General features: G+C 39.8%; 2 protein-coding genes across 4 annotated transcripts in view; one reads left to right on the top strand and one right to left on the bottom strand.

Moving 5' to 3' along the window:
- Window positions 1-12062, top strand: part of Crbn (cereblon) — a 22443-nt gene extending 10381 nt beyond the window's left edge. For both annotated transcript variants that reach the window (XM_048356171.1, XM_048356170.1), the window contains exons 5-11: window positions 782-941; window positions 6682-6744; window positions 7920-8004; window positions 8501-8616; window positions 9173-9237; window positions 9782-9913; window positions 10969-12062. In XM_048356171.1, the coding sequence (XP_048212128.1) occupies window positions 782-941; window positions 6682-6744; window positions 7920-8004; window positions 8501-8616; window positions 9173-9237; window positions 9782-9913; window positions 10969-11149 (802 nt within the window). In that variant the 3' untranslated portion in view covers window positions 11150-12062. The remainder of the gene's footprint in view (window positions 1-781; window positions 942-6681; window positions 6745-7919; window positions 8005-8500; window positions 8617-9172; window positions 9238-9781; window positions 9914-10968) is intronic.
- Trnt1 (tRNA nucleotidyl transferase 1) lies at window positions 6918-23134 on the bottom strand. 2 transcript variants are annotated; one of them, XM_048356173.1, is made up of 8 exons: window positions 22914-23134; window positions 20372-20565; window positions 18025-18163; window positions 15498-15624; window positions 14697-14890; window positions 13816-14069; window positions 13323-13608; window positions 6918-7446 (listed from the first exon to the last, which is right to left on the bottom strand). In XM_048356173.1, the coding sequence occupies exons 1-7, from the start codon at window positions 23062-23064 to the stop codon at window positions 13360-13362; spliced, it is 1308 nt and encodes a 435-aa protein (XP_048212130.1). In that variant the 5' UTR covers window positions 23065-23134; the 3' UTR covers window positions 6918-7446; window positions 13323-13359. The 2 variants fall into 2 exon arrangements, with proteins under 2 accessions (XP_048212130.1, XP_048212129.1); XM_048356172.1 differs by lacking the exon at window positions 6918-7446 and having other exon boundaries at window positions 11646-13608.

Here is a 23134-nt window from a genome sequence, read left to right as displayed (position 1 = left end):
ATAGCAAGGTAGTTATGCACTCTTTCCTTCAAAAGCTATGCTGAAGGAGATCCAGCGCCTCATTGAAAGCTACCTCTCTGCTCAGACTTTCTGTTTGCATTAATTTATAACATGTTTGCATCTTTGGTTATTTTATGTTATGACTTTATTTTAAGTTATGACTTTATTTTAAGTTTTATTTTAAGTTATGACTTTATACTTTTTTTGCTTAAAAATCTTTATATTTTGATACTTTGCATAGTCACATGAAATGTTTGAGAATGAGAAAAGGAATGCACAGGGAAATAAAGGCTATATGCTCTTCTCGAGGTGTTTTAGCTCTCTATAAATAGGCTTGTGATTTTTTTCCTCTCCTTCCTGTGCTCTTTAGGATAATTTATGACGGAATAGGAGTAAGAGTGAGACAGCACAGGGAATGGGGAGTTGGGAGGGTTGGAGTATTCAGCAATACCAAGGAAATCAATTTACAAGTGTCAGGTAAGCGGGGGTAGGTTTTACCCTGATATTTAAAAACAAACTGTTTCATAAATGACTGTGGGCTGTACTCCCTTTCTGTTCATTCCACAGTGAGACTGAAAACCTTATATTGTCTTTGATATTGACTTTTATATGCCTCGTCAGATGAAATTATTTTCTGAAAAGTCTTGTATCCTAACATCAGCATGTGGTGAATATGTTCCAACAAACCTGGAGAAATCTTAGTATTTACAGATATCCTGAGTGTTGTAGTTTGAATCCATTTATCTTACAAATGAACACCATGCTTGGTTCTCTGTTTTAGGATCCAGCAGGCTAAAGTGCAAATTCTTCCGGAGTGTGTGCTGCCTTCCACCATGTCTGCAGTTCAGTTAGAGTCCCTCAACAAGTGTCAGATATTTCCCTCCAAGCCCGTATCATGGCAAGACCAGTATTCATGTCAGTGGTGGCAGAAGTACCAGAAGGTGAGAAACCAACTTTTTATGTATCTTCTCAAAATGACGACAGGTCGCATTTTACCCGACTTATGAATCGCAAACAACTGTCATGTTTCATTCCCCAGATACCTTCTGTGGCAGAACTCCGGCTTCATTTAATCATACTTAGAGCTTTTGAAAATTTCACAGATGGTTGTTTAAGAAATAGCAGCTCACAGTAAAGTACAATGACACAGTTGTAAGGCATTCTTGATAATAGCTTTTACCAGTCATGTATTAATTATACTTTGTGATGTTTAATTCCATAGCAGTTTCTGTGATCCTATCAGATCTTTGGCTCTTGACTAATGAGCCTATAACAGTACCTTTGAAGAAGGGAAAGGAAGCTGAACCCGATGGTACATAGCTGTAATACCAGCTGTTTGGGAGCGGGAGGCTGGAGGAACTTAGTGGGTTCAAAGCTACCTGGGAAGAAAAGTTGACAAGACCCTAACTAAAAAATTAGCCTCAAGCTGGGTGCAGGTGCTGCACGCCTGCATTCTAGCTACATAGGGGGCTAAGATCTGAGGGACTCTGAAGCCAGCACGGGCAAGAAAGTCCATGAAACTTACCCAGTTAAACCATCCAAAACGGCTGGAAGTGAGGCTGTGACTCAAATGGTAGAGTGCTGCCTTTGAGAGGAAGAACTAAGATAGTGCCCAGGCTCTGAGTTCAAGCCCTAGCACTCACAAAAAAAATTATATATAAACAAATAGCCAGCAACAAACAGGGCTGGAGGCATAGCTCAAGTGGTAAAATGCCAAGCTAGCAAGCAAGAGGCTCTGAGTTCAAATCCCAGCACCACCAAAAAATAGGTAGGGAACATGGTTCAAGTTGTAGAGCACTTGAAAATAATATAAAGGGAAAGGATTCACTCAGGATAGCATTCAAATAGTAGAAATAGAGAATATTATAGTTCCTTGAGGCTTCTAAAAGTGTTTTGGCTCTTGCTGGGTTTTTTGTTTGGGTTTTGTTTTGTGTGTGTGTGTGTGTGTGTGTGTGTGTGTGTGCGTGCGTGTGTGTGTGTGCGTGTGTGCGTGTATGCATGCCAGTGCCAGTCCTGGGGCTTGAGCACAGGGCCTGGGCATTGTTTATTAGTCCCCTTTGATTCTTTTGCTCAAGTGCAGTTATCTACTACTTGAGCCACTGCTTGAGTTTTGTCTTCTTTTTTTTGGTAGTTTTATTGGAGATAAGAGTCTCAAGGATTCTCCTGCCCTAACTGGCTTTTAATAAGATCTCAGCCTCCCGCATACCTCGGATTACAGGCATAAGCACCCAGCACCTTGCTTTGGCTCTTGTTTCAAAACAACTATTGACCTCACAAACTGACTTGAGGCTTGGTGTTCAAGAGTATTGTTTCTTTGAGCTGGGTGCTCGTGGCTTACTGTAATCCTAGCTACTCAGCAGACTAAGAATTGAGGATCATGGTTCAAAGCCAGTCTAAGCACAAAAGTCCGTGAGACTCCATTTCTAAAATAACTAGCAAAAGCTGAGCTGGAGGAGTGGTTCAATAGTGGAGTACCAGCTGAGCAAAAAGGAGGCCTTGAGTTCAAACCCCAGTACCAGCAAAAGGAAGTCTTGCTATTTTAAGCAGCGCTAGAGCCCTTGTTCGGCATGTTCAAGGCCCTGGGTTCAGTGATGGGGCATTGGTTCTTATGATGTTCTTCTGGCTAAATCATTCTCCTTAATAATTTATGAGATGCATAGCTTTACATATAAAATAGTTTTTTATTCTTGCTTAAAGGGAAAATATACTGGTTTCTAAATTTAGAATTAAGCTGGCTCTTCCAGACTTCATAAAATACATTGTTTCTATTTTAACATAAAAGTCTTTTGTTAATACTGAGAGTAATGAAGGTTTTAAATGTAGGTGTCACATAGCATTGGATCCTAATTTGGTGGAAATCAGCATAGATTATTCATAAAAGGGTCTTCTCGTGACCACCTAGCTTTGCTGGCTAGCTTTGCTGGCAGTGTTCTTCCTGTAGACTTCCCTCGGTTCTAAGAGAACTTGACATTGAAAGGGCACTTGATGGGCCTCCGGCACATGAATAGTAACTCTGTCTCTGGACTTCTTAGTCTGTATTTCCACTGGCCAATTAGTCATCCACAGCAAAATACACTTGAATGAGTATTTCTAAAGATTCTGGTATGTGATATAATTAGACTGCTTATACTTCCAAACAACCTTGAGAGTAGGATTGTTGGCAGGTTAAGGGTATTGTTACTGTGGTAAGTGGAAAATCCGCGCAATGCTTCTTTTCCAAACCTGACACCGATACTTTAATTTCATTTTCCTCTTCTAGCAGTGGAAAATTTTGCTCCCACAGTAATTTTGAATGTAATTTGAAATAAATATGTCAGGTTAGCTACCAGTACATAGTCTCTCTACAGAGTGGTTTTGGAATGTGTTCTGTTTGGGGATTTTTTTCCGCCGCCTTTTTATGTAGTGGAATTGTTTTAATTGTCCTTGTTCTGAGTCATAACTGAAAATGACATAACCATGCAGAGGAGTGCTCCTTTGTTTTCCTTGTACACTTTATATATAATAATTTCATGGAAGGTGTAGATCCATGTGTTGATAAGAATACCCCATTTTCCCCCGATTGCTCACCATTGTAAGCTCAGTGATGACCTTGAACAATGTTTTTCACTTTACCCCCTCTTCTGGTCAGTTTGTTTATATACCATAGCATGGTAATGGTTTTTGATTTGTGTGAGTACAAATACAGCCCGCAAGCCCCCTCCCTGCTCTTCTTTAGCTAGTTTTTCATGCCATCTTGGCCCTGTGTAGTCAGATGGTTTTCCCTGGCATCTTCTATAGTTATGGCTGCACTTGTGAACTTGAGGTATCCGCAATAACGTACTCTGCTGCCACTCTTATTACCAAGAAAAGACTGCTAACTTTGATTTCTTGGGGCAAATTATTTGTATAATTTACATTGTCAATTATAGTAGAAATTGAAACACTAATTGGAAACCTGTGGTTACTGGTTATTATTTTTAAAAATCAGTGGTAATGATTTACCCTTTGTATTTGTTATTTTTGCATTTCCTTTCCATTTTAATTGTACTTCAAAAGACCCATTTAGTTGGAGTTCCAAGTGTTGTTTGTTTTTTTTAACATCCTGCATTGTGAGAAGGTAAAGCTAAAGCCATAGGTAAAGTATAATGGCTCTCCACCCCCCCCCCCAGCCCCCCACCCCAGATGACAGGGATTCACTTTCAGGGCCTTTATGCTGGCTCGTTGTGGTAAATCTATTCCCAGAATGAATAGTACCTCCAGTAGAAAATGAAGCACTGGACATTTTTAAGTGCCTAAACTTTGTCTAGTATCAAGATTTTTAAGTATGGCCCTTTTGCAAAATAAATGGTATTGGTAATCTTGCTAGACCCTGTAATCAACTCAGGTATGAGACAGGAGCCTCTCATTGTGCCAGGAAGGCAAATAGGACTCACAAATTATAGGCTATCAAAGGGACCTCTGTTTGGGCAGTTGCTTTGTCAAGGCTCACTAGTGTTTTCTAGCATATTTCTCTGCAGTGTGTATAAGTAACATAAAGCACTTTACAATTATTAACAGCACATTCAAGTATTTAACTGATTTGTAAATAGAACTTGTAGAATCTGTTAGAATAATGTATTGCTCTAAAAAGGGCATTGCAACAACACTGTAGCTTTCTTATGGTGACTGGCAGAGACTAGCATTGCTCCTGTGTACTGCTGTAACATTCTGTTCTACTTACGATTGGAATTTATATGTCAACCAACGATTTTTTTATTCACCTCTTTATCTTCGTATGGGTGCCAGATAAATGTCCACATTTGGACAGTTTTTGTGTTAGAGAACAGTGATCATGTTAAGGTGCAAAATATACTTTAACAATTGAATTGTACGTTGGCCGGCCACACTGAAACTTCATTGGATACTTGTCATGTGTGATTCAGTCTCTCCTAAATGTAAGCCCACAGATGTGGTTTTAGTCTCTTTTTTTTTTTTTTTTTTGCTGAGACATGAGGTGCTTTTTTAAAATACGTTGAATCAGTGATAGTTGGGCAGACCTCCTGCACATAGATCACAGCTACTCAGCATTTACTATCCCTGTGTATTGTTTACTTGCAAGAGGCACTGAAGTTCTTGCCACAATATTAACAGCTGGTACTGCTACTACGAAATATTTGGTTGTCCTCTGTGTTGTTGGTAGCGTTTTTACAAATTCTGTCATTGGACCTAGACAACAGTTCCTGGCTGTATTCAGTCTTAAAAGTACTTCCTGCAGAGCACCTCATGGTCTCAGTCTGCCTCCCAGGCATAAAGTGCTGTCTGAAGAGCTATTCCAGTCGATCTTTGGATAGCCTTAGCTGTGAGTTTATAGTAGTAAGTAAGGGGGTAGCTTTTTTGGTTTTTGTTTTGTTTTTTAATGTGAGCTTAGCTTATGCGTGTTTGAGAATAGTCTGTCCTCTGCCATGCAGCAATTCCTAAGATATTTGAAAAACAAGCATTATGTCTCCCAAAGAGACCTCTGTTAAGGTCAGTACTCCAACCTAAAGATTTTCCCTTTTAACAAAGTATTTCTGTTCTGATCGACACAGAAATAGAGCATAGTTTCTTTCCGCAGATCAGATTTGTGATACCGCAAGGCAGGGAGCTGTACACAGGTGGACAGCATCGGTCACGACTATCACATAATGTGCTGTGCACGCACATTTCTCTCTTTCTACCTGTGCTTGTGGTCTTGCAGATTCAAGAGCGCTCCTTGCCTCTTCTCTTCGTCTGCTGTGTCAAAGGTCTTTTTTGCTTTTCTTTTTCCCCCTCCAGGTTTCAGGTGTCATATTGTGTCTTAATGGTTTCATTCTGTTTTGCTGTGATATTGTAGACCTTTGAACACTGGGTTTTGCTTACTGATCTTAGTGCTGTGTTAAAAGTGCTTTGCTGTGCTGCAAAGTAATCCCTATTATAAACTTTCAGCTGTAAAGATGCATTGTTGACGTTTAGCTTGTCGTTTGTTGCTTTAATGGCATTGCTTCAACCCATATTTCAGTCATATTCGGGATTCTAGAACATATTTGCTTCCTTTACCCTTTGGAGTGTGTGTGTGTGTGCATTTATTAGTCTACATGACAAATTTCAAGTGTTACAGTTTTCTACAGTATTTAGTAATGTGGTATGCATAAGCTCAGAACCACAGGCTCTACTATGCAGCCTAGGGTTTGTTTGCCAGTTCTGGGGCTTGAACTCAGGGTCTGAGCACTGTCCCTGGCTTCTTTTTTGCTCGAGGCTAGCACTCTACCACTTGAGCCACAGCGCCACTTCTGGCTTTTTCTATATATATGTGGTGCTGAGGAATCGAACCTAGGGCTTCATGTATATGAGGCGAGCACTTTACCACTAGGCCACATTCCCAGCCCCAAAGCCTGGGTTTTGTAGTTAGTTACACCTTCCATGTCTATGGAAGTGTACTCTTGGTGACCCTACTGAACAGCACAGCTCTCATGTAATTAGGAGACAAACTTTTGTACTTTTCCAATACGAATGAGGGTTCTGGCTCGCTTGTGTATTTAAAGAGTATAAAAGCAAGATTGTCAGTCATTAAAATGATCTGTGGTTATTAGCTACAATATGCTTTGTTTTTAAAATTAGGAGATGTTTTTGCAGGGTAAAATCGTTTTTCATATTGCTCTTCTAATAGTCATTTTCCTGTGTTTAAGTGACTGTATTTGTTTGCAGAGGAAGTTTCACTGTGCAAATCTGACTTCATGGCCCCGCTGGCTGTACTCCTTATATGATGCAGTAAGTGTCTTAAGCTTGTGTGGTAAACTCTGTCCTATGGAAGGGTCATTAAAGTGCTCTATAGAGTACTTACCCTCTGTAGTTCTGCCATTTTCAGAAGAATGCCATTTATTACATGTAAAGTAACAACTGGCAGTCACAGGTACTGTTAGATATACCCCTTTCAGTCTTAGTGACGTATATAATGACGATACCATGAGACTTTTCAAGATTTATTAAACATCTATTGGCTGAGATGACAGAAACAAACGTCATATATAACATTTTTCTTTGCATTTCCCCTAAACAAGATTATTAACTCATTTCTTCCAGTCTAATAAAGCACCCTCCATGAGTGCTTCCATTCCTTAGTTTTTAATAGTAAGTATTGCCAAGCTTTATCAAAACCAGATGAACTGTCGGAATAGTTTACAGAATCTTAGTCTTGAACACAAAAGACCTGAGCTTAAGGTTCAATTTCCGTCACTCTGCTTTGGAGCAAATTACTTCTTTAAATACAGGTAAAGTGGAGAAAATAGAAGCTACTACACTTGGCAGACATTCAGCAAGTATTAGTGGTTCCCCTTAGGTGAATCACTTCACAACAAATCCAAAGTCCTGGGAAGGCTGACCAAGTAGGTTTCGAGCACTTAGGACACACTTATCACTTAAGGAAAAGGCAGTGGTCTCTGCTCTTAGGCTTTTGAGCCATTACAGACCAGACTGAGGAGAGAGAGGGAGAAGGGGAGGGGGAGAGGGAGATAAGGAGAGAGGGGGGAGGGGGGGAGAGAGACAGCAAGCATTTTTATGTAGTAAATAGGTTCCAGATGAAATCTTTAGACAGCAAATGCTAGTGCAGTGGTCTCTTGGGCCAGTCTGGTGTACTGAGGCAGGAGGTTTTGAGTAAGCCATAAAAGAGGAGGAGGACCAGTTCCAAGCAGAAGCCAACAGAGCACTGTGGGGCAGCTGGGAGCAGTCTTCCCTGGGACAGACGGACCTGGGTGAGAATCCTGCAGCTCCGCTATCGTTCAGTGCAACACACTGGAACTTGTTTGTATGGGTGTGAGATTTTACCACATGCCACATATAATGGCGTCAATTGCTATCAGTATATCATTTCATTACAAACTTAAAAGGCTCACAGTAAAATAAACAAGTCTGTGAACTTTACTATGGCTACTTTTATTTCTAACTAGGAAACCTTAATGGATAGAATTAAGAAACAGCTACATGAATGGGATGAAAATCTCAAAGAGGAATCTCTTCCTTCAAACCCAATAGGTATGAAAAGTCCGTTTCTTTCCTATGGCCTATTGGTTGCTAGAAGAAATAAAAGATTTAATAGTTGAAATACCTTAATTCTGAAAAGCATGCCATTTTGTTAGCAACAAAATTTTGTGCATACTCTCATTTTAGCCAGATTTTCTATTCAATTTCAGCAAGTCTGTCATTCAAATATACTTCCTGAGCAGACCTTCTTCTGTTCTCTAGTGACTTACAAGTGACACTAGCTCCAGAACTTACATTACTATTAGTTGCACAAAACATCTGCATCTTTATAATTAGACTCTTTTTTGTAGTGAAAAATAATTGACCTCTAACATAGATTTGAGTCTATGGTTTCATTTAAAGACAATAACTGGTGTTTTAGAGTTGTTTTTTTTTTTTTTTTTTTTTTTGCCAGGATGGGGTTTTGAACTTAGGGTCTCACATCTACTTGCTTACTAATGTATAAGTTTAAAACCTGAAAGTCTATCTCTTTTTATTGTTTTTTAAGATTTTTCTTATAGAGTAGCTGCCTGTCTTCCTATTGATGATGTATTGAGAATTCAGCTCCTTAAAATTGGTAGTGCTATTCAACGACTCCGCTGTGAATTAGACATCATGAATAAAGTAAGTCAAGTGAATGTTGGTGATACTGATGTTTAACCAAACTAGAAAGCCAGGATTATTGATGGGAGCAAGAGAGTTGTCACTAGCATTAAGTTATATAGTCATATGAGAGAAACACTTGATTGCCTCTCAGAGTTCACATTTAAAAATACTTTAAAGTACAGGTGGATTTAACCAGCAATACTCTGGATACTTTTCCTTTAGGGTTTTGGACCATTTGTAACTTGGGGATTAGGCATGATCAGCCAGGCCACGCATGTATTCCAAAATGTAGAATCCTTGCCCCAAATTTGTTACAGTTTCAGTTCAGATTAATCAGAGCAACTGGAACTATTGCATTTCTCAACTGTGAAACCATAAGATGGTAATCATGGAAAAGGTGTGGTTATTTATTGCTTTTAAAACTGAATGACCTTGTAAGGATAAAAATAAGTACATGCTTAGCAGATCCTAGATTTGGTGTGTTTATTCCGCCCATGTTTTCTAGTGGTTGAATGTATCAAAAGAAGTTTCTTAAGGCTGGTCCTTGCTAACTGCTTCCTCTTTACCTTCTTAGTGCACTTCCCTTTGCTGTAAACAGTGTCAGGAAACAGAAATAACCACCAAGAATGAAATATTCAGGTAAAATCTTTATTACATCTATATACCCCTGAATACATTTCCAATTGCCTGATCAAAAGTCAGGTCAAGACTGAATTTCCATTTCCACGTATTTCCCTCCATTGCCTAAGATTTATGGTGTTTAAACTTAATGTTGAATTTTAAAACTATTATTTTGCCTTTGGGTTTTCATTAAAATATGCACCTAAACAAAGGAATATCTGCTACCTTCTCGTGACTTATATAAGATTCTGTTATTATAAAACTATGAAATTAACCAGGCATCAGTGGTTTACAGCTGTAATCCTAGCTACTCAAGAGGCTGAGTTCTGAGATCACAGTTCGAAGCCAACCAGAGCAAGAAAGTCCGTTGAAACTGCTACCTCCAAGTAGCTAGCAAAAAAGGTAGAAGTGGAGCCATGGTTCGAGTAATAGAATATCAGCCCTGAGCCAAAAATAAAGGACAGCGCCCGTGCCCTGAGTTCAAGCCTTAGTACCGGCATAGAAGATTAAAATCGGGAAAATCTAGTGATTGTCTTATCCTCCATGCTGTTTTTGGATTTAGCTTATCCTTATGTGGGCCAATGGCTGCTTACGTGAATCCTCATGGATATGTGCATGAGACGCTTACCGTATACAGAGCTGGCAACCTGAATCTCATAGGCCGGCCTACCACAGAGCACAGCTGGTTTCCCGGGTAAGATGAGGCCGACGGTGGCTTTTGTGTTGTTTGACTTTAATGGGTAGAAAACCCCCAAGTTCTAAATAGAGTTGCTAGAATTACAAAAAAAAAAAAAAATAGGCATGACATGAATAACCAGCCTTTATTCCATGAATAGACAGAAATGTCTTTAGGAACTTTTTGCATAGTACCACTGAAGATAGGGAGAAAAAAGGTTCCCAGTTGCTGTTATCCTAAAATTACATTATAACTAATCCAAAGTTACTCTTTTCTGTGAACTCTGTAAAAATTAGTTGTTTTTTATGATTCATATAAACTATTTGTGGATCATATTCTACAGTAATATCAAATCCCCTTTTCCTAATAAGATACAGAGAACACTGAATTCTGATTTTCTTGCATTGTTTTGCTTTACCCCAGTGGTTCTCAACATTGAGGATTCCGGTAACTTGTTCAATTTCCTCTGTTGTGCTACCTTTACTAGCCAGCCCTATCACTTTCTGTTCCAAATATGAAGTCTGCCTTTGCTTTGAAAGAAGCACAGAAGGAGGTAGTGAAGGCACTGCAGCTGGATCCTGTACCAAGAGTGCTTTCTAGTTAACTCTTTCTCGCTGACTGAAAGTGTACGTGCGCAGGTGGGCTGCTGTGCTCCAACCTGACCGCACTACAGAGCAGCAAAGGGAAAACATCTTTCCAGTGGAAGAAAAAATGAACCATAGCTTTAAATAGTATATAGTCAAACCATACATTGGCCAATTATACGTGAAAGCTGATATATTCCCATAGGAAATGCCAAAGTGACCAAATACTTCTACCATGTTTGTTCCTGGGAAGATGTATGGTTTAAATCCCAGCCCATGTAGTATTTGAAATGGGGGTCTCTCCACGTAAATCAGGCTAACCTGAAACCTGCAAACCTTCTGCCTCAGTCTCCCATCACTGTGGCCAGTCCATAGGGTGTCTCTAATCCTTCAAATTTGGCTCTTAAGAAATTTCTGTACAACAGATCCCTATGACGGGCTTGGGTAATGATGTGCTTCCTTAGCTGCCATCTTCCCTTCATTTTATAGGTATGCCTGGACCATTGCCCAGTGTAAGATCTGTGCAAGCCACATTGGATGGAAATTTACAGCCACTAAAAAAGACATGTCACCTCAAAAGTTTTGGGGTTTAACCCGATCTGCTCTGTTGCCCACAATCCCAGACACAGAAGATGAACTAAGCCCAGACAAAGTAATACTTTGCTTGTAAATGGATGTAACATGGTAGCGGTAAAGATGCACTCTGCTTTGGAAATTGCCTTTGATGCATACACGTAAGTAACCAGCAACATTGTACAGGGAGGGTTACAGTTTCTTAAGCCCAACTGTATTGAAAAGTACACTTTCGAGAGGATGAAAAGTGGTCTAAGATGCAAGAAAACTCTTTGAAACTGATTATATGCTGTTTGCTGCACAAAAAAAACCACTTTAATTTGTCAGACAAATGCATTGGCACCAGTGATCTAAATGATGAAAGCGCCAAGCTAGGGGGCCAAGCACGAGGTTCCCTTTGAAGGCAGCAAGCAGTGTAATTTTTTTTTTTAAAGGATCCTGTTCTCCATTTTTCTTAGTATCTCTGAAATGCTGATTTGTAAATTTTGAAAATATTAAATATGAAATTTGAGTTTAAAAATCTCCCATTTCCTTTACCCATTTCTTGGTGAAAAATGTTACCTGTGCATTTGCACTACTTATTTGAACTATAACACTAGTTCTAAAACGTTTAATTTAAACCACTGTGGGGTAGAAATAACACTGTATTTTGCAATCTATTTCAGTGGATGTAAATGAAAGAAAATGTGTACGTAAACTGACCCAAACTAAATTTAGTGTTCCTTATTTAAATAATGTAACCTATTCACAATCGAATAATGGAGGTATAAGAAATAACAAAGATAAAATTATAAGCTGTGCTACCTACCTCTTTGCTTATATGTATGTTTAAAGGGTTATTGAATCCTTTTACAGCTGTGCAACTTTGGTCTCCTTCACTGATCTCCTTCACTGATTTATATAACTAAAACTAATCAGGTCAAACGTCTAACCAATTTCTAATACCGAGGCCAAAAATGGACTGTTAAATTTTGTGTCAGTAAATGAAAATAAACTTCATTTGCACTGCACTCAGGATTTAGTCTATCCAAGCTCTGCATGCAGTAGGATCTGAGAATTGGGCTTCAAAGCCAGCGGAGGCAGACCAATATGTAAGACTCCTATCTCTATGTAATCAGCAAAAAGCAGGAAGTGGCAGTGCAGCTCAAAGGGGAGGCTGACAGCCTTGAGCTGAAAAAACAAGTGAGAGCAAGAGGACTTGAGTTCAAGCCCCACAACTGGCACATGGACACAATGTATGCCTGTGCGCGCGCGCGCACGCACATACTGTCTTGCTCTCTCTCTCTGTATTCTCTGGGATATCTAGTAGGACACTGCATCTCTGCAGACAAAAGTCGAAACACATGCAGTGAGGGAAAAGTGCCTCTCCCTTTTGCTCCTCAAACATAGCATCTCAGACTCATGGTACTGCCTATATTTTATACACCCGCAGCATATAGAATATTCTAGTGGTGCTTGAATGTCTCCAGGTATTTTATGTTGCATTGTATTTTTTATATGACCTGGCTCATATACTAGTATAGCTCGTTAAAAGTGTATGCATTTAATGAAAGTATTATGCATTCCAAAGATTTCTCTTCTACAGTACAAAATATTATGACTGGCCACACAGAAAGGAAAAATTAATGTTAAAGATGTTCAGAATATAGCAGCTGGAATGCAACCAAATCTCTAGGGAACAAATGTGTACAAGCTGTATTCTTTTAATTAGTAAAAGTAAATAATGCTTACTTAAAAACAAAACAAGAGCATTATCACTGTATAGTTAAAACCTGATATACATAAACCCATTTACCTTCCAAAACCAAGGGTAATATCTTACTAAAATAATAGACCCAAGACTGTTCAAAATTACTTCTCCAAGCTTCACACACTTAAGAAATCATTATGACAGACAAAAAGCAGTTCCATACCAAAACATAGGTTGCTGGAACAAATCCACTATGGATAGCTGCCACCTTGAAAATTACTGGTGTTAATTTTAGATAGGCAGGTTTGTCAAGTATTATAGGCACAAGTTAATTTTGGAATTCAGGTAAGGACTGAAATGTATCAGTGACAAACATGAATAGGCAAGCCAACTACTCCAAAATCTACTCCAAAAGAATTCTAGGATCCAGTGGTAAGAATCGGATTGAGGAGGTAAGACTTCATTTCAGTCAGTATCTGAAATAGTTTCACAAAGTGAGGAAATTTTTCTTAACAGATTCTCTCTTAACTCTGCTGTAGTGTCTTACATCTCATAGCCAGGGAAAGATCACCAGTCTTACCAAATGTCTGTCCTTCTTTTAGTACCCAGATCTCACTCTAGGACTTCTTTATGTAACTTAGGAGTTCCTCCTTTTCCATCTGGTAGCCACTTTTTTTCCACTGTTCACGTAGTTGCTGTAACAGAGCACCGATTTCCTTCCCGGAAGAAATGCCCACTTTCCTAATGTCGTGTCCACTCACGGGGAAGGGGGGCACGGACCACTGCTCCATCTCCTTGAGGAGACCATGTTCACCCTGGTACTTCAGCAGCTCACACACTCGGGCACTTGCATCCGGCTCTCTGGACTAAGTGCAAACAGACGTTGAGTTTCTCCAAATGTTACAACCCCCACTCAAGGTTTACCCGATAGTTTAAATGACAAATGCTCTAGGAAAATTACCATTCCAAACTAAGAACACCTAATGAATAAATTCTGCATTGTATCTCTCTTCCACAAATTAATTCTGCAAGTGAAGACAACTTATTTCGGGCCAAGCCTAGTGTATACTTACATCTATAATGAAGTCTTGATAGGGTTTCAATGGTTCTGAACTATCTGTTGCTTTAACTAAGTCTTTCCTATTTTTAACTATAAATAAGCCAAGGTTTTTCTCTTCTTTTGAAATCTTCAACCTCAAATCCAATTTTGTGACATCATCTTGTACTTTGAGCAGTGAGGCCAAGATAGTCATAGGCTTTGCTGAGCAACCTTCAACATTTTTACTGACTTTATTAAATTCTTCTAGACTTGCAGTTGTAGGCAAACCTGGGGGGGGGGGGGGGGGGAAGAGAAACATTTTTTTTCCTCCTATTTTTAATGTTAAAAAAAAAAAGACCAGTCAAATCCTAAAGCAATCCTTATGTCCGTTTCCGGTTGTGCCCTATGTCACAGACTGTCCAGACCAAGGAAAACCCCAACATATTCTTCTTTCCATTAATAAGCTGTGGTCAAGACATTTGACTTTTTCCAGTAGAACTCCCGGCTTCCCACTGATATGTAATATCCACTCTCCTACTCAATAGTTTTTGTCTTTGTATGAAACATCCTGATCACCCTGATGAGTGATCATCCTCAGTCAATATTAATTATAACGTTCATTGATCCATTTCTATGCAGGCACTCTTAAGAACGAACTTATTGACTCCTTAGTCCTTCTATTACATGGGTGCTATTATTTCTACACTCCTTTTCATCAGAAACTATCCCAAGTCGCAAAGCTGGTAAGTGGCAGATAATAACCTAATCAAAGCCAAGTCTCTGAGCTGCTCCTTACCTGTGACCCCAAAGATTAGCTTGGAATTTGATTTCTCCACTTGGAATCAAAACATTTTTTTCCCTTAAGGATTTTTAAACTGTTTCATCACTAAAAATGTTACATAAACTTGTTCTCACCTATATGAGGTGCTACATCAAGATCGTAGATCAGGTGAATTAAGTGGTTGACGTGGTTACCAACAAGAATTTTTTTCAGTTCTACCCAAATCCTCTCTCCTGATATTCCAGCTAAGCCTTTTGCATTTTCAGCAATTGCTTCCAAAGTCTCAGGGTCATGGTCACCAGGTTTGTCCACAATTCTGCCATAAAACCTAGAAAACAAAATCCTCTAAATGCTTCTATATTGGGAGATCACAGAGAAATCTGCTACTCACTTTTACATTTATTTAATGAAAATGAATTAAAGCATTAAGTGTACCTCTCTACCTTTTTCTTCAGATGTGCAAACCCAAGAAAAATTGCAGCCTAAGTAACCTACAAGCCAGTAAGCACTAGATCCTGGGGACTCGATTTCACCAGCAGTGACCTAAGATGTAGCATAGCTGCTGTGGCAGACAAAAATCATAATAAGCCTTACAAAGGCAGATTTGTTCCCCCTTCTTCCTCCGTCCTTTGTTCCCTCCTTGTGGTCAAACTAGCAGTGCTTGGCAAGCTCACAAACTACAGGGTCAATGAAAAGAAAATTATTAGTTAATAAAAAGGAAATGAACATTTGAAAGATGCTCAAAGGCTTTTATAGAGAAAGATCATACTGAATGATGCATGAAAACACTATCTTAACGTATATAAATCATGGGTTGCCTCATCACTAGAGACACATTTGGGACGTCACCATTTTGTAGACCTAGCTGTGGGTTACTAGACAAAACACACAGTATGAAAAGCTTGTTCGCTTTTAAAATCTGCAGAAATTCTTACCTGAAGTATCTTAAAATCCGAAGATAATCTTCTTCTATTCTCTGATGTGCGTGTCCAACAAATTTAACTTTCTTATTTTTTAAATCTTCATAGCCATTAAAGTAATCGAATAAAGTACCATCAAAACCTAATCATTAGAAAGAGGAAACAATCATTAACAAGAATCTTACCCCCTCCAAAAAAAAATCAACTAAAAACTACCACAGTAAAAATTCAGCATGGTTGAATGATCAAATAGAGTGACAGTATACAATACTACCAATTCAGAGACAGAGTAAATGGCTGCCCTTACAAGTAAAAGATTATATCTCCAATAAGAAATTAACACAATAATAGGAGTATCAGTCACCCATAGGGCAATTCCTTTGTCATCCTGCAGTAAGAAAGACCTTTAAACCTGGCCAAGAAAATATCAGAAATGAAAGTGAATTAAATAAAATATAAACTATGCCTTTTGGAAAAAAGGCATAAAAGTCAGGAAAAAGTCATAAGCTAAGAGATACTCAGAAATATACACTAAGTCAGTATTAATAGAGACAAATGGCTAATTTCCATAGTATGAAAAAACACATCATAAATAGAAAAAATACAGAGGAAATAATGTCCGTAAAAATGAGGGCTTTCAACAGTGGTAATAGGAAATAGTATTAAGTATAAATAGTGTTTCCCAGGTTTCTTTCCCATTGGTAAATTTCCAAATGTCTGTTAACACTGTTGGCTATGGTATGTGGTAAGGTTCTGCATAGATCAGGAAACTGACTCATGAGAGCCTATTTACTCCTTCAAAAGAATGCTGTACTGTAAACAAACCAACCCCACTGAGAATTTCTTAGCTCTTTAACTGCAAATCATATCTCACAGGTAAACTCTCAATCCCAAGAAGACAGGTAACAGGTCACCCTGAAGATGGACAAGCAACATGAGAGCAGCTAAGAGGGCAGGAGGTGGCTGGCCCCAGCGGCTCTTCTCCGGTGGCGTCATGGTCAGGGCACTGCTGCTACTGACGAACAACCACCACATGTCCATTTGGTTTTGTCTGAACCTGAATGCCTTCTCATTAGTCCCCAGATGCCACTATTGGCAGACTTAATGCTTTTTTAGTTCAGTACACAGGGTAATTGCTAAATGGGAACTACCTTGATGTATATGGGAGATTATTTACAGGCTCCAGATTCAAAAGGACATGTAAAAAAATGAATATTTAAAAGCAGAGAGGGAAACTATGACTACAAAAAAGCAAATATCCTATGTCCCTTACTGTTACGTGGTAAAGAATGCATGTTGAACATACTGAAAGCAGTAAGATCAACATCAGGGGCCAGGGATGTGGTGTGGCAGTAGACCAAGCATGCACAAGGCCCTGGGGCTCCATCCCCAGGGGAAAAAAAATAAAAGGAAAAGTATCATAGGAATGTGAAAAAAAAAAAAAAACCACACACACACACACACACACACCCCAAAAAACTAATGCTAGGACTGGAAAGGCTTTAAAAAATTCTTGAGCTGAATTTAATAATGTCTTTTATTTTGCTCTGAATATCTTTTAAAATATACTTGTAAAAAAGGGAGATACAGCTAAATGCAAGGAATAATGCGATGCTTAAGAGCACGACTTCTGGAATCGGTTTGATTATAACTAGTAACTACAGTGTACAAGCTGCACCCCTTTGGGCAGGTCATCAGGAGTTAAACAGCAGCTACTGCTTCAGAAGGTTGCTGGGAAGATTAAACTATGTGATGTGTTTCAAATAGCCTTCAGCAACTGCTGAGAAACCAATAGTAAACTTACAAGGAAACCATTCGAGAAGACCACATGGTATGAGTGATGCATACTTGAAGCGTTGGTTTTATAACTGAGAGAAGATATGTCCTGCTGGGCTTCCGGTCCCATGTTATTACAGGGTTTGGAAATCGAGGCTCACGTCATGATACCCTAACCTGGATGAAGCTATCTGCTATCTGCCATTCTCACCTGTTACCATCTTAGCCTACTCTTAACCTAACTTGCCTCTAAGCCCTGTGTGAGCACAACTGCATTAACAAAGAACTTAATGACCCACATGACAAATAGGCTTCATCTTGAAATCTGACAAGGAAGACTGTGGTTCCTAAGATGCTAAGAAAGAATTGGAGGTGTGTATAGGTGGGATGAACGTGCATGCAGGTAGATCCCAGTGCACTAGAAAGTGACACATGGAGTGTGCATATGCACATGTATACATTTTTCTTGCACTGTTTAGATGCACTTAATAAATTAACAGATGAAGGTGTGAATGTGTCAGGCACTCCTCCAAGCATTTACAATCATTAGCCCCCTTAATCTTCACAACAGCCCTACAAAATAAACTAGCATTAACACCTGTGGTGTTACAGCTTGAGAGTGATGTGGTGAGAATCTTGCTGGATCCTGTCAACATGATATGCTGTCTCTTAGAAGAAATGAATGCCACTTAAGCTGGAGAACATTCCTAGTGTGTAGGTTTCACTTAAGAAGGCATTCTGATAGATCAAACTGTCCTTGTATTACCTAGAAACATGGAGTTTATAGTGAGGTCTCTGCGTTCGGCATCTTTCTGCCAATCAGTTGTGAATTCTACCTCAGCGTGTCTGCCATCAGTTGTGACATCGATCCTTAGTGTGGTAATTTCAAAATTTTCTTCATGAAGCTGCAATTGAGTAGAAGATTTTTAAAATTAGTTTTTAGTATCACTGAAGACTAGAAAATTTCACTGAGGCAATGTAATGTAGTTAGTTCTCTTTAAACTCAACTAGTATAAAAACCTTAAAATATATCCAAAGGAGGATACATTTTTGTGAAAATAATGTGATCACACAGGCATACATGGCAACAAGAAGCAGAGGGGTAGAAAGCACTATTCTCTGAACTAGTTTTTCAGCAGTGCCAGTTTGTACGGAGCTATGTTAATATATGCCACAGAGCTAAGGCCGGGCAGAAGTAAGTACAGGTAACAGACCTGCGGTCTTTACTGGTGACCAGTGAGGTTAAAGTGGTAGGTACACGCACCCTGGGGAGAGAAATTGCCTCCAGCTGGGAGGGCTGAGTTTGGAGCTTCCTAACAGTGACACAGGAGGAAAGTGGATGTGGGCGTGTGGATATGTAGAGGAGCACACTGCACATAAAAGGATGTCCAAAGACACAGTGCAGAAAGAATTTGTAAAAGAGGAAATCTCACTGACAAATAGCATTCTACCAGCGGTTAGCAATGAGGTTTTCTTGCCAAAGAATTTGGAATCTCTTCACTCAGAGGTAAAAACTATGATCATTTGATGTCTTTTCTAGGATTTTCTAGCCTTCCTTTCCACAATTTCATACAAATTCTCCAGATATATATTATATTCTCACTATGAAATCTTATCTATGAGAGGAAAGGGAAAAGGAACGGCTTGAACGAGGATAACTATACAGCAGGACTTGCTTTCTCGTTGTAGTGAAAACAGCAGATACTGACACTGAGAATCCCACTACTAATTAGCTAACCCGTCCCATGCGGAACTACAGCAAAGTCCTTAAATCATTTTGCTGAACGTTTACATCAGCATCCAACTATTACGATAGCCAAAGAACTATAAGGAAATGGAATGAAATGCCAGGAAAAAAGTTCAAAAGAAACAAAAGACTTTGTTGAAACAACTATAGCTGGAAACCTAAGGAAAATGAGAGAAGTGACTACATCCAACACAAGTAAAATAAATGGTCATGACACATCATGACACTGGACCGGTCTCATTCCACCGTGGCACACCACACCATACCCACTCATGTCTGTACTGGTGTAAACAGACCTGCGACGGTGCCAGGAGTTTAAACCTACATACATGCAGTTATGTGTAGCACATGATTTAATGATGACGAATGCAGGCTTCCTCTACTATGGATTTACTACACTGTACTTTTTATGGATTGTACTGCTTTTGCTTACATAAAACATATTGGCTGTAAACCAGCCTCAGCAGCTCCTAGAACACACTTTCACACATGATGACAGCTCCGTGTCAGTGCTCCCAAGATTGCAGTGCGGGGCTGGGGATATAGCCTAGTGGCAAGAGTGCCTGCCTCGGATACACGAGGCCCTAGGTTCGATTCCCCAGCACCACATATACAGAAAACGGCCAGAAGCGGCGCTATGGCTCAAGTGGCAGAGTGCTAGCCTTGAGCGGGAAGAAGCCAGGGACAGTACTCAGGCCCTGAGTTCAAGGCCCAGGACTGGCCAAAAAAAAAAAAAAAAAAAAAGATTGCAGTGCGCCACATGATGAAGGTAGGATAGTGATACAACCTGACCCCGAGTGGCCTAGTGACTGCATGGTATGTGTTTACTTGTTAATCAAAATAACAGGAAAACACTTGTAGCATGAAGAACTTCTGTGTACTGTACAATATGTTCAAGTTAAGTGAGTTAAATTCTTAAACAGAAATGATACTCCACAGTGCACACCTATAGACAGAAGTCCTACAGATGAATACAAATGTAATGAAAAATTAGAGATACACTGGGGAAATTAGAGACCTACTGGGGAGATAAGGAAAGAATTACATGTTCACTGTTGGGAAGGAGTGTAGTAAGAAGGCTACCCAGGAAGTCGGTAGAAAAGATCTTAAAAATGGGAACTTAAAAAACAAAAACTTAGCTTACAAAGGGTCCTCCCCCGCAAAAAAAATAAATAAAACCACTTGTAGAAGACCACAGTCATGAAACTTAGCAATGGCTGCAACACACAAAAATGAAAGACTTAGGGTGAGAGTAGAGGACACCGCTATTTTTAATGAGGCATTTTGTTCCTTGCTTTTCCAGCTAGAAGAAAAATTCCTGAACTTTCAGTTAAGTAAGAAAATGTTCTTTCAGCCTGCGACTCACCCTGGCTGTGATTGTTCCATGCTTCTCCCCCTTGTTATTGATCATCCGAATGCCAGATGACTGAAACATCTCCTTCATTTGGGTAGGGGTGGCGGTGGTAGCAAAATCTATGTCTTGAGGTTTCACCCCATTCAGCAAATCCCTCACAGCTCCTCCTGCTATTCTCAACTCATGATTCTCTTTCACAAATAATTCTGAAATGATAGCAACAAGATTTTTTTGCGTAACATGTCTCAGTAATTATGGTGTGTTAGCAGAAGTACAAGGTTTGGCCATCTATTGGGACAGTGTAGATCAGGCTGAAGACACTGCACTGTAGAATGCCTCTGAGAACCATGGGGAACAGAACCTGCATGATTTTTCTTTGCTGATTAAGACAATTCAACATTCTACAGTGCCTCAGGGCACTGATACAAATATGAAATATCAAAAAGTAAATCAAAAAACGGCAAGTATCCTCATATTTCTGTGAATAATATTTAAGCATGTCCTTGCATGCAACTTGTTGTGTCCCTTATCCTAAGTGTTACTACCAAGATCTTTCAATAATCAACCTGTGCATATAGCCTGAAATCAATGCAAATGGAAAACTACTATTAACAAGCATACAGGGGAGGAAAAGGCCTACTTTAACTCTGGCCAACTAACTGAGAATGATGGCCACAGCTGGCCTCACACAAGCTGGGTCGTATTATTACATGTTGGGATTCTGCAGAACACAAGTGCATGGAAAATCAGCCAGGCCAGGACATTCTTTGACCAATCATAACAAGATGACTGTGATTACATTACCATCAAGTGCTGTCACCCAGCAATGGTGATGGACCACAGCCACACAACCAAGGAAGTCCTGGCTAGTACCTGAACCATGTAATTCAGGAAGTGAATGATTTTCACAACTTGAGTCTTACCTCCAGAATGGGGAAATAACCTTAATCTGCTGTAAAAATAATAGTTCAAATGAAGCAGGGGGAAAAAAATGAAATAATCTGGCAAATCAAACCCTGCATTATACAGTCATAATAAACTATCCTAGCTTCCCAGGGGTTCTCTGCTGAAAGCTAATTGTCTGTGGGGACAAAGCAGCTATTAAGACTTGAGAACTTTTATAACAGAACTTAAACTGCATATCACCGTGCCAACTGCCACACAAGCTTTCTAAGTGTGTCTGCACTGGGTTTTCACATGGGGCATTACATTTTACCAGGGCATCCCATTCTACAGAGTAGTAAGTTTTCAATGATGTTATCTGAAGTCACCTTCAGTACACATCCATCCACAGTGCTGTGTGCCAGCCTTTCAGATAGGATCCTGGAAACAACTACTTCCTGTCTTGCCCCTCTGAGGTTCTGACTTTCTTACAACTTCATTTCCCTGAGTGAAGAAAATAAATCTTGGGTATAAATCAAATGCTATTATTAAAAGGAGTTACTTAGTATTTAGGGCAGAATAACAAGAGATAGTATACTGCCAAAATTAATCATTCATTTTATCTGAGGAGACTTTCTCAGCAGAGAATGAGAAGAATGGGGAAGGCATAGCCATAAAAGAAAAAGTTCAGTCAGCCTCAAATAGGTGATTTTCGATCTGATCTGTTCCGACAGTAGCCTCTAACCACTTGTGGTTATTGAGCCCTTTAAACATGGTTAACTCTGAATTGAGACATAATGGTAAATTCATGCCAGACTTGGAAGTCTTACAGCAATATAAGAAAGGGTCAATCTGATTGTTACTGTATGTACATGTGTGAAATAACACATTTGAACAGTTAGGAAACTGTATGGAAAAAATGAAGCTTGTTGGGATCAGTTTGGAAAGAGGATGAGGCAGAGTTAGGGGTAGGTGTTAAGTGATCCAGACACATAAATGAATACTTGGGCACGTCAAAAAATAACCTTGTATGAACAAATGATGCTAATAGAGTGGGGGGAGGAATGATGTAAACTGTTCTGTAAATTTCACACTCAAATGACAGTATCTTGCTGTCAGTGAATTGAATGTTGTACTCAGTTCCTTCCAGTTATGCGTTGTGGAACCACTGGAAGGGGCTAGGTATTCCCAAACATCCCTTCCTCCACAGAGGAGGAGGCAGTGTACCTACTCAGGTAAGTACAGCACATCCCATCATGCATCAGGAATCTAGTATTTAACCCGGCATACAAAAAAGCCTAAAAGTCTCCACCTGTTGCATTACTCCCAAGTCTTCCTTTCCTCGCTCAACAGAAATATTTGAATGTTGGTTAAAAAAAAAAAACACAACAAAAAACTCTGGGGCTGGAATGTGGCTTCGTGGTAGAGCGCTTGCCTTGCATGCAGGAAGCCCTGGGTTCGATTTCTCAGCACCACATACAGAGAAAAAGCCGGAAGTGGCGCGGTGGCTCAAGTGGCAGAGTGCTAGCCTTGAGCAAAAAGAAGCCAGGGGCATTGCTCAGGCCCTGAGTTCAAGGCCCAGGACTGGCCAAAAAAACAAAACTCAACTCTGTGTCCTTCCACACTGCCTTTATCGCTAGTTCCAAAGCCAGAGAAGGCCTCATGATCTCACCTGTCAGACTCTTCAGTCCTTCGGTGAAAAGGGACTGGAATTCTGGAGACTGCACCTTCATGGTAAACAGACAGCGCTTCAGGAGACGCAGCCTCCTCCCTCCTCCGGCGCTCGGCCCCGGCCTGGTCCAGGGACACAGGAGCCTCAGCATCTGGAGAAGTCACCACAGGCCTCCACCAGGTGGGCGCACATGCGCACCGACTGAACTTCACTGGGGGGGG

This window comes from Perognathus longimembris, chromosome 10 (genome assembly GCF_023159225.1).
Source record: "Perognathus longimembris pacificus isolate PPM17 chromosome 10, ASM2315922v1, whole genome shotgun sequence".
Taxonomy (NCBI): domain Eukaryota; kingdom Metazoa; phylum Chordata; class Mammalia; order Rodentia; family Heteromyidae; genus Perognathus; species Perognathus longimembris.
Note: the sequence above shows the minus strand (reverse complement) of the source record. Positions and strands in the feature narration are given on the sequence as shown.

What these genes read in the sequence shown, in the direction of transcription:
- Trnt1 (XM_048356173.1), bottom strand. Translation starts at nt 23,064, where the DNA reads ATGCTGAGGCTCCTGTGTCCCTGGACCAGGCCGGGGCCGAGCGCCGGA. An exon ending in ATGGAACAATCACAGCCAGG is followed by an intron (nt 18,164 to 20,371) that starts GTGAGTCGCAGG and finishes ACTCAATTGCAG; the next exon opens with CTTCATGAAGAAAATTTTGA. An exon ending in ATCAAGACTTCATTATAGAT is followed by an intron (nt 13,609 to 13,815) that starts GTAAGTATACAC and finishes GTTTGCACTTAG; the next exon opens with TCCAGAGAGCCGGATGCAAG.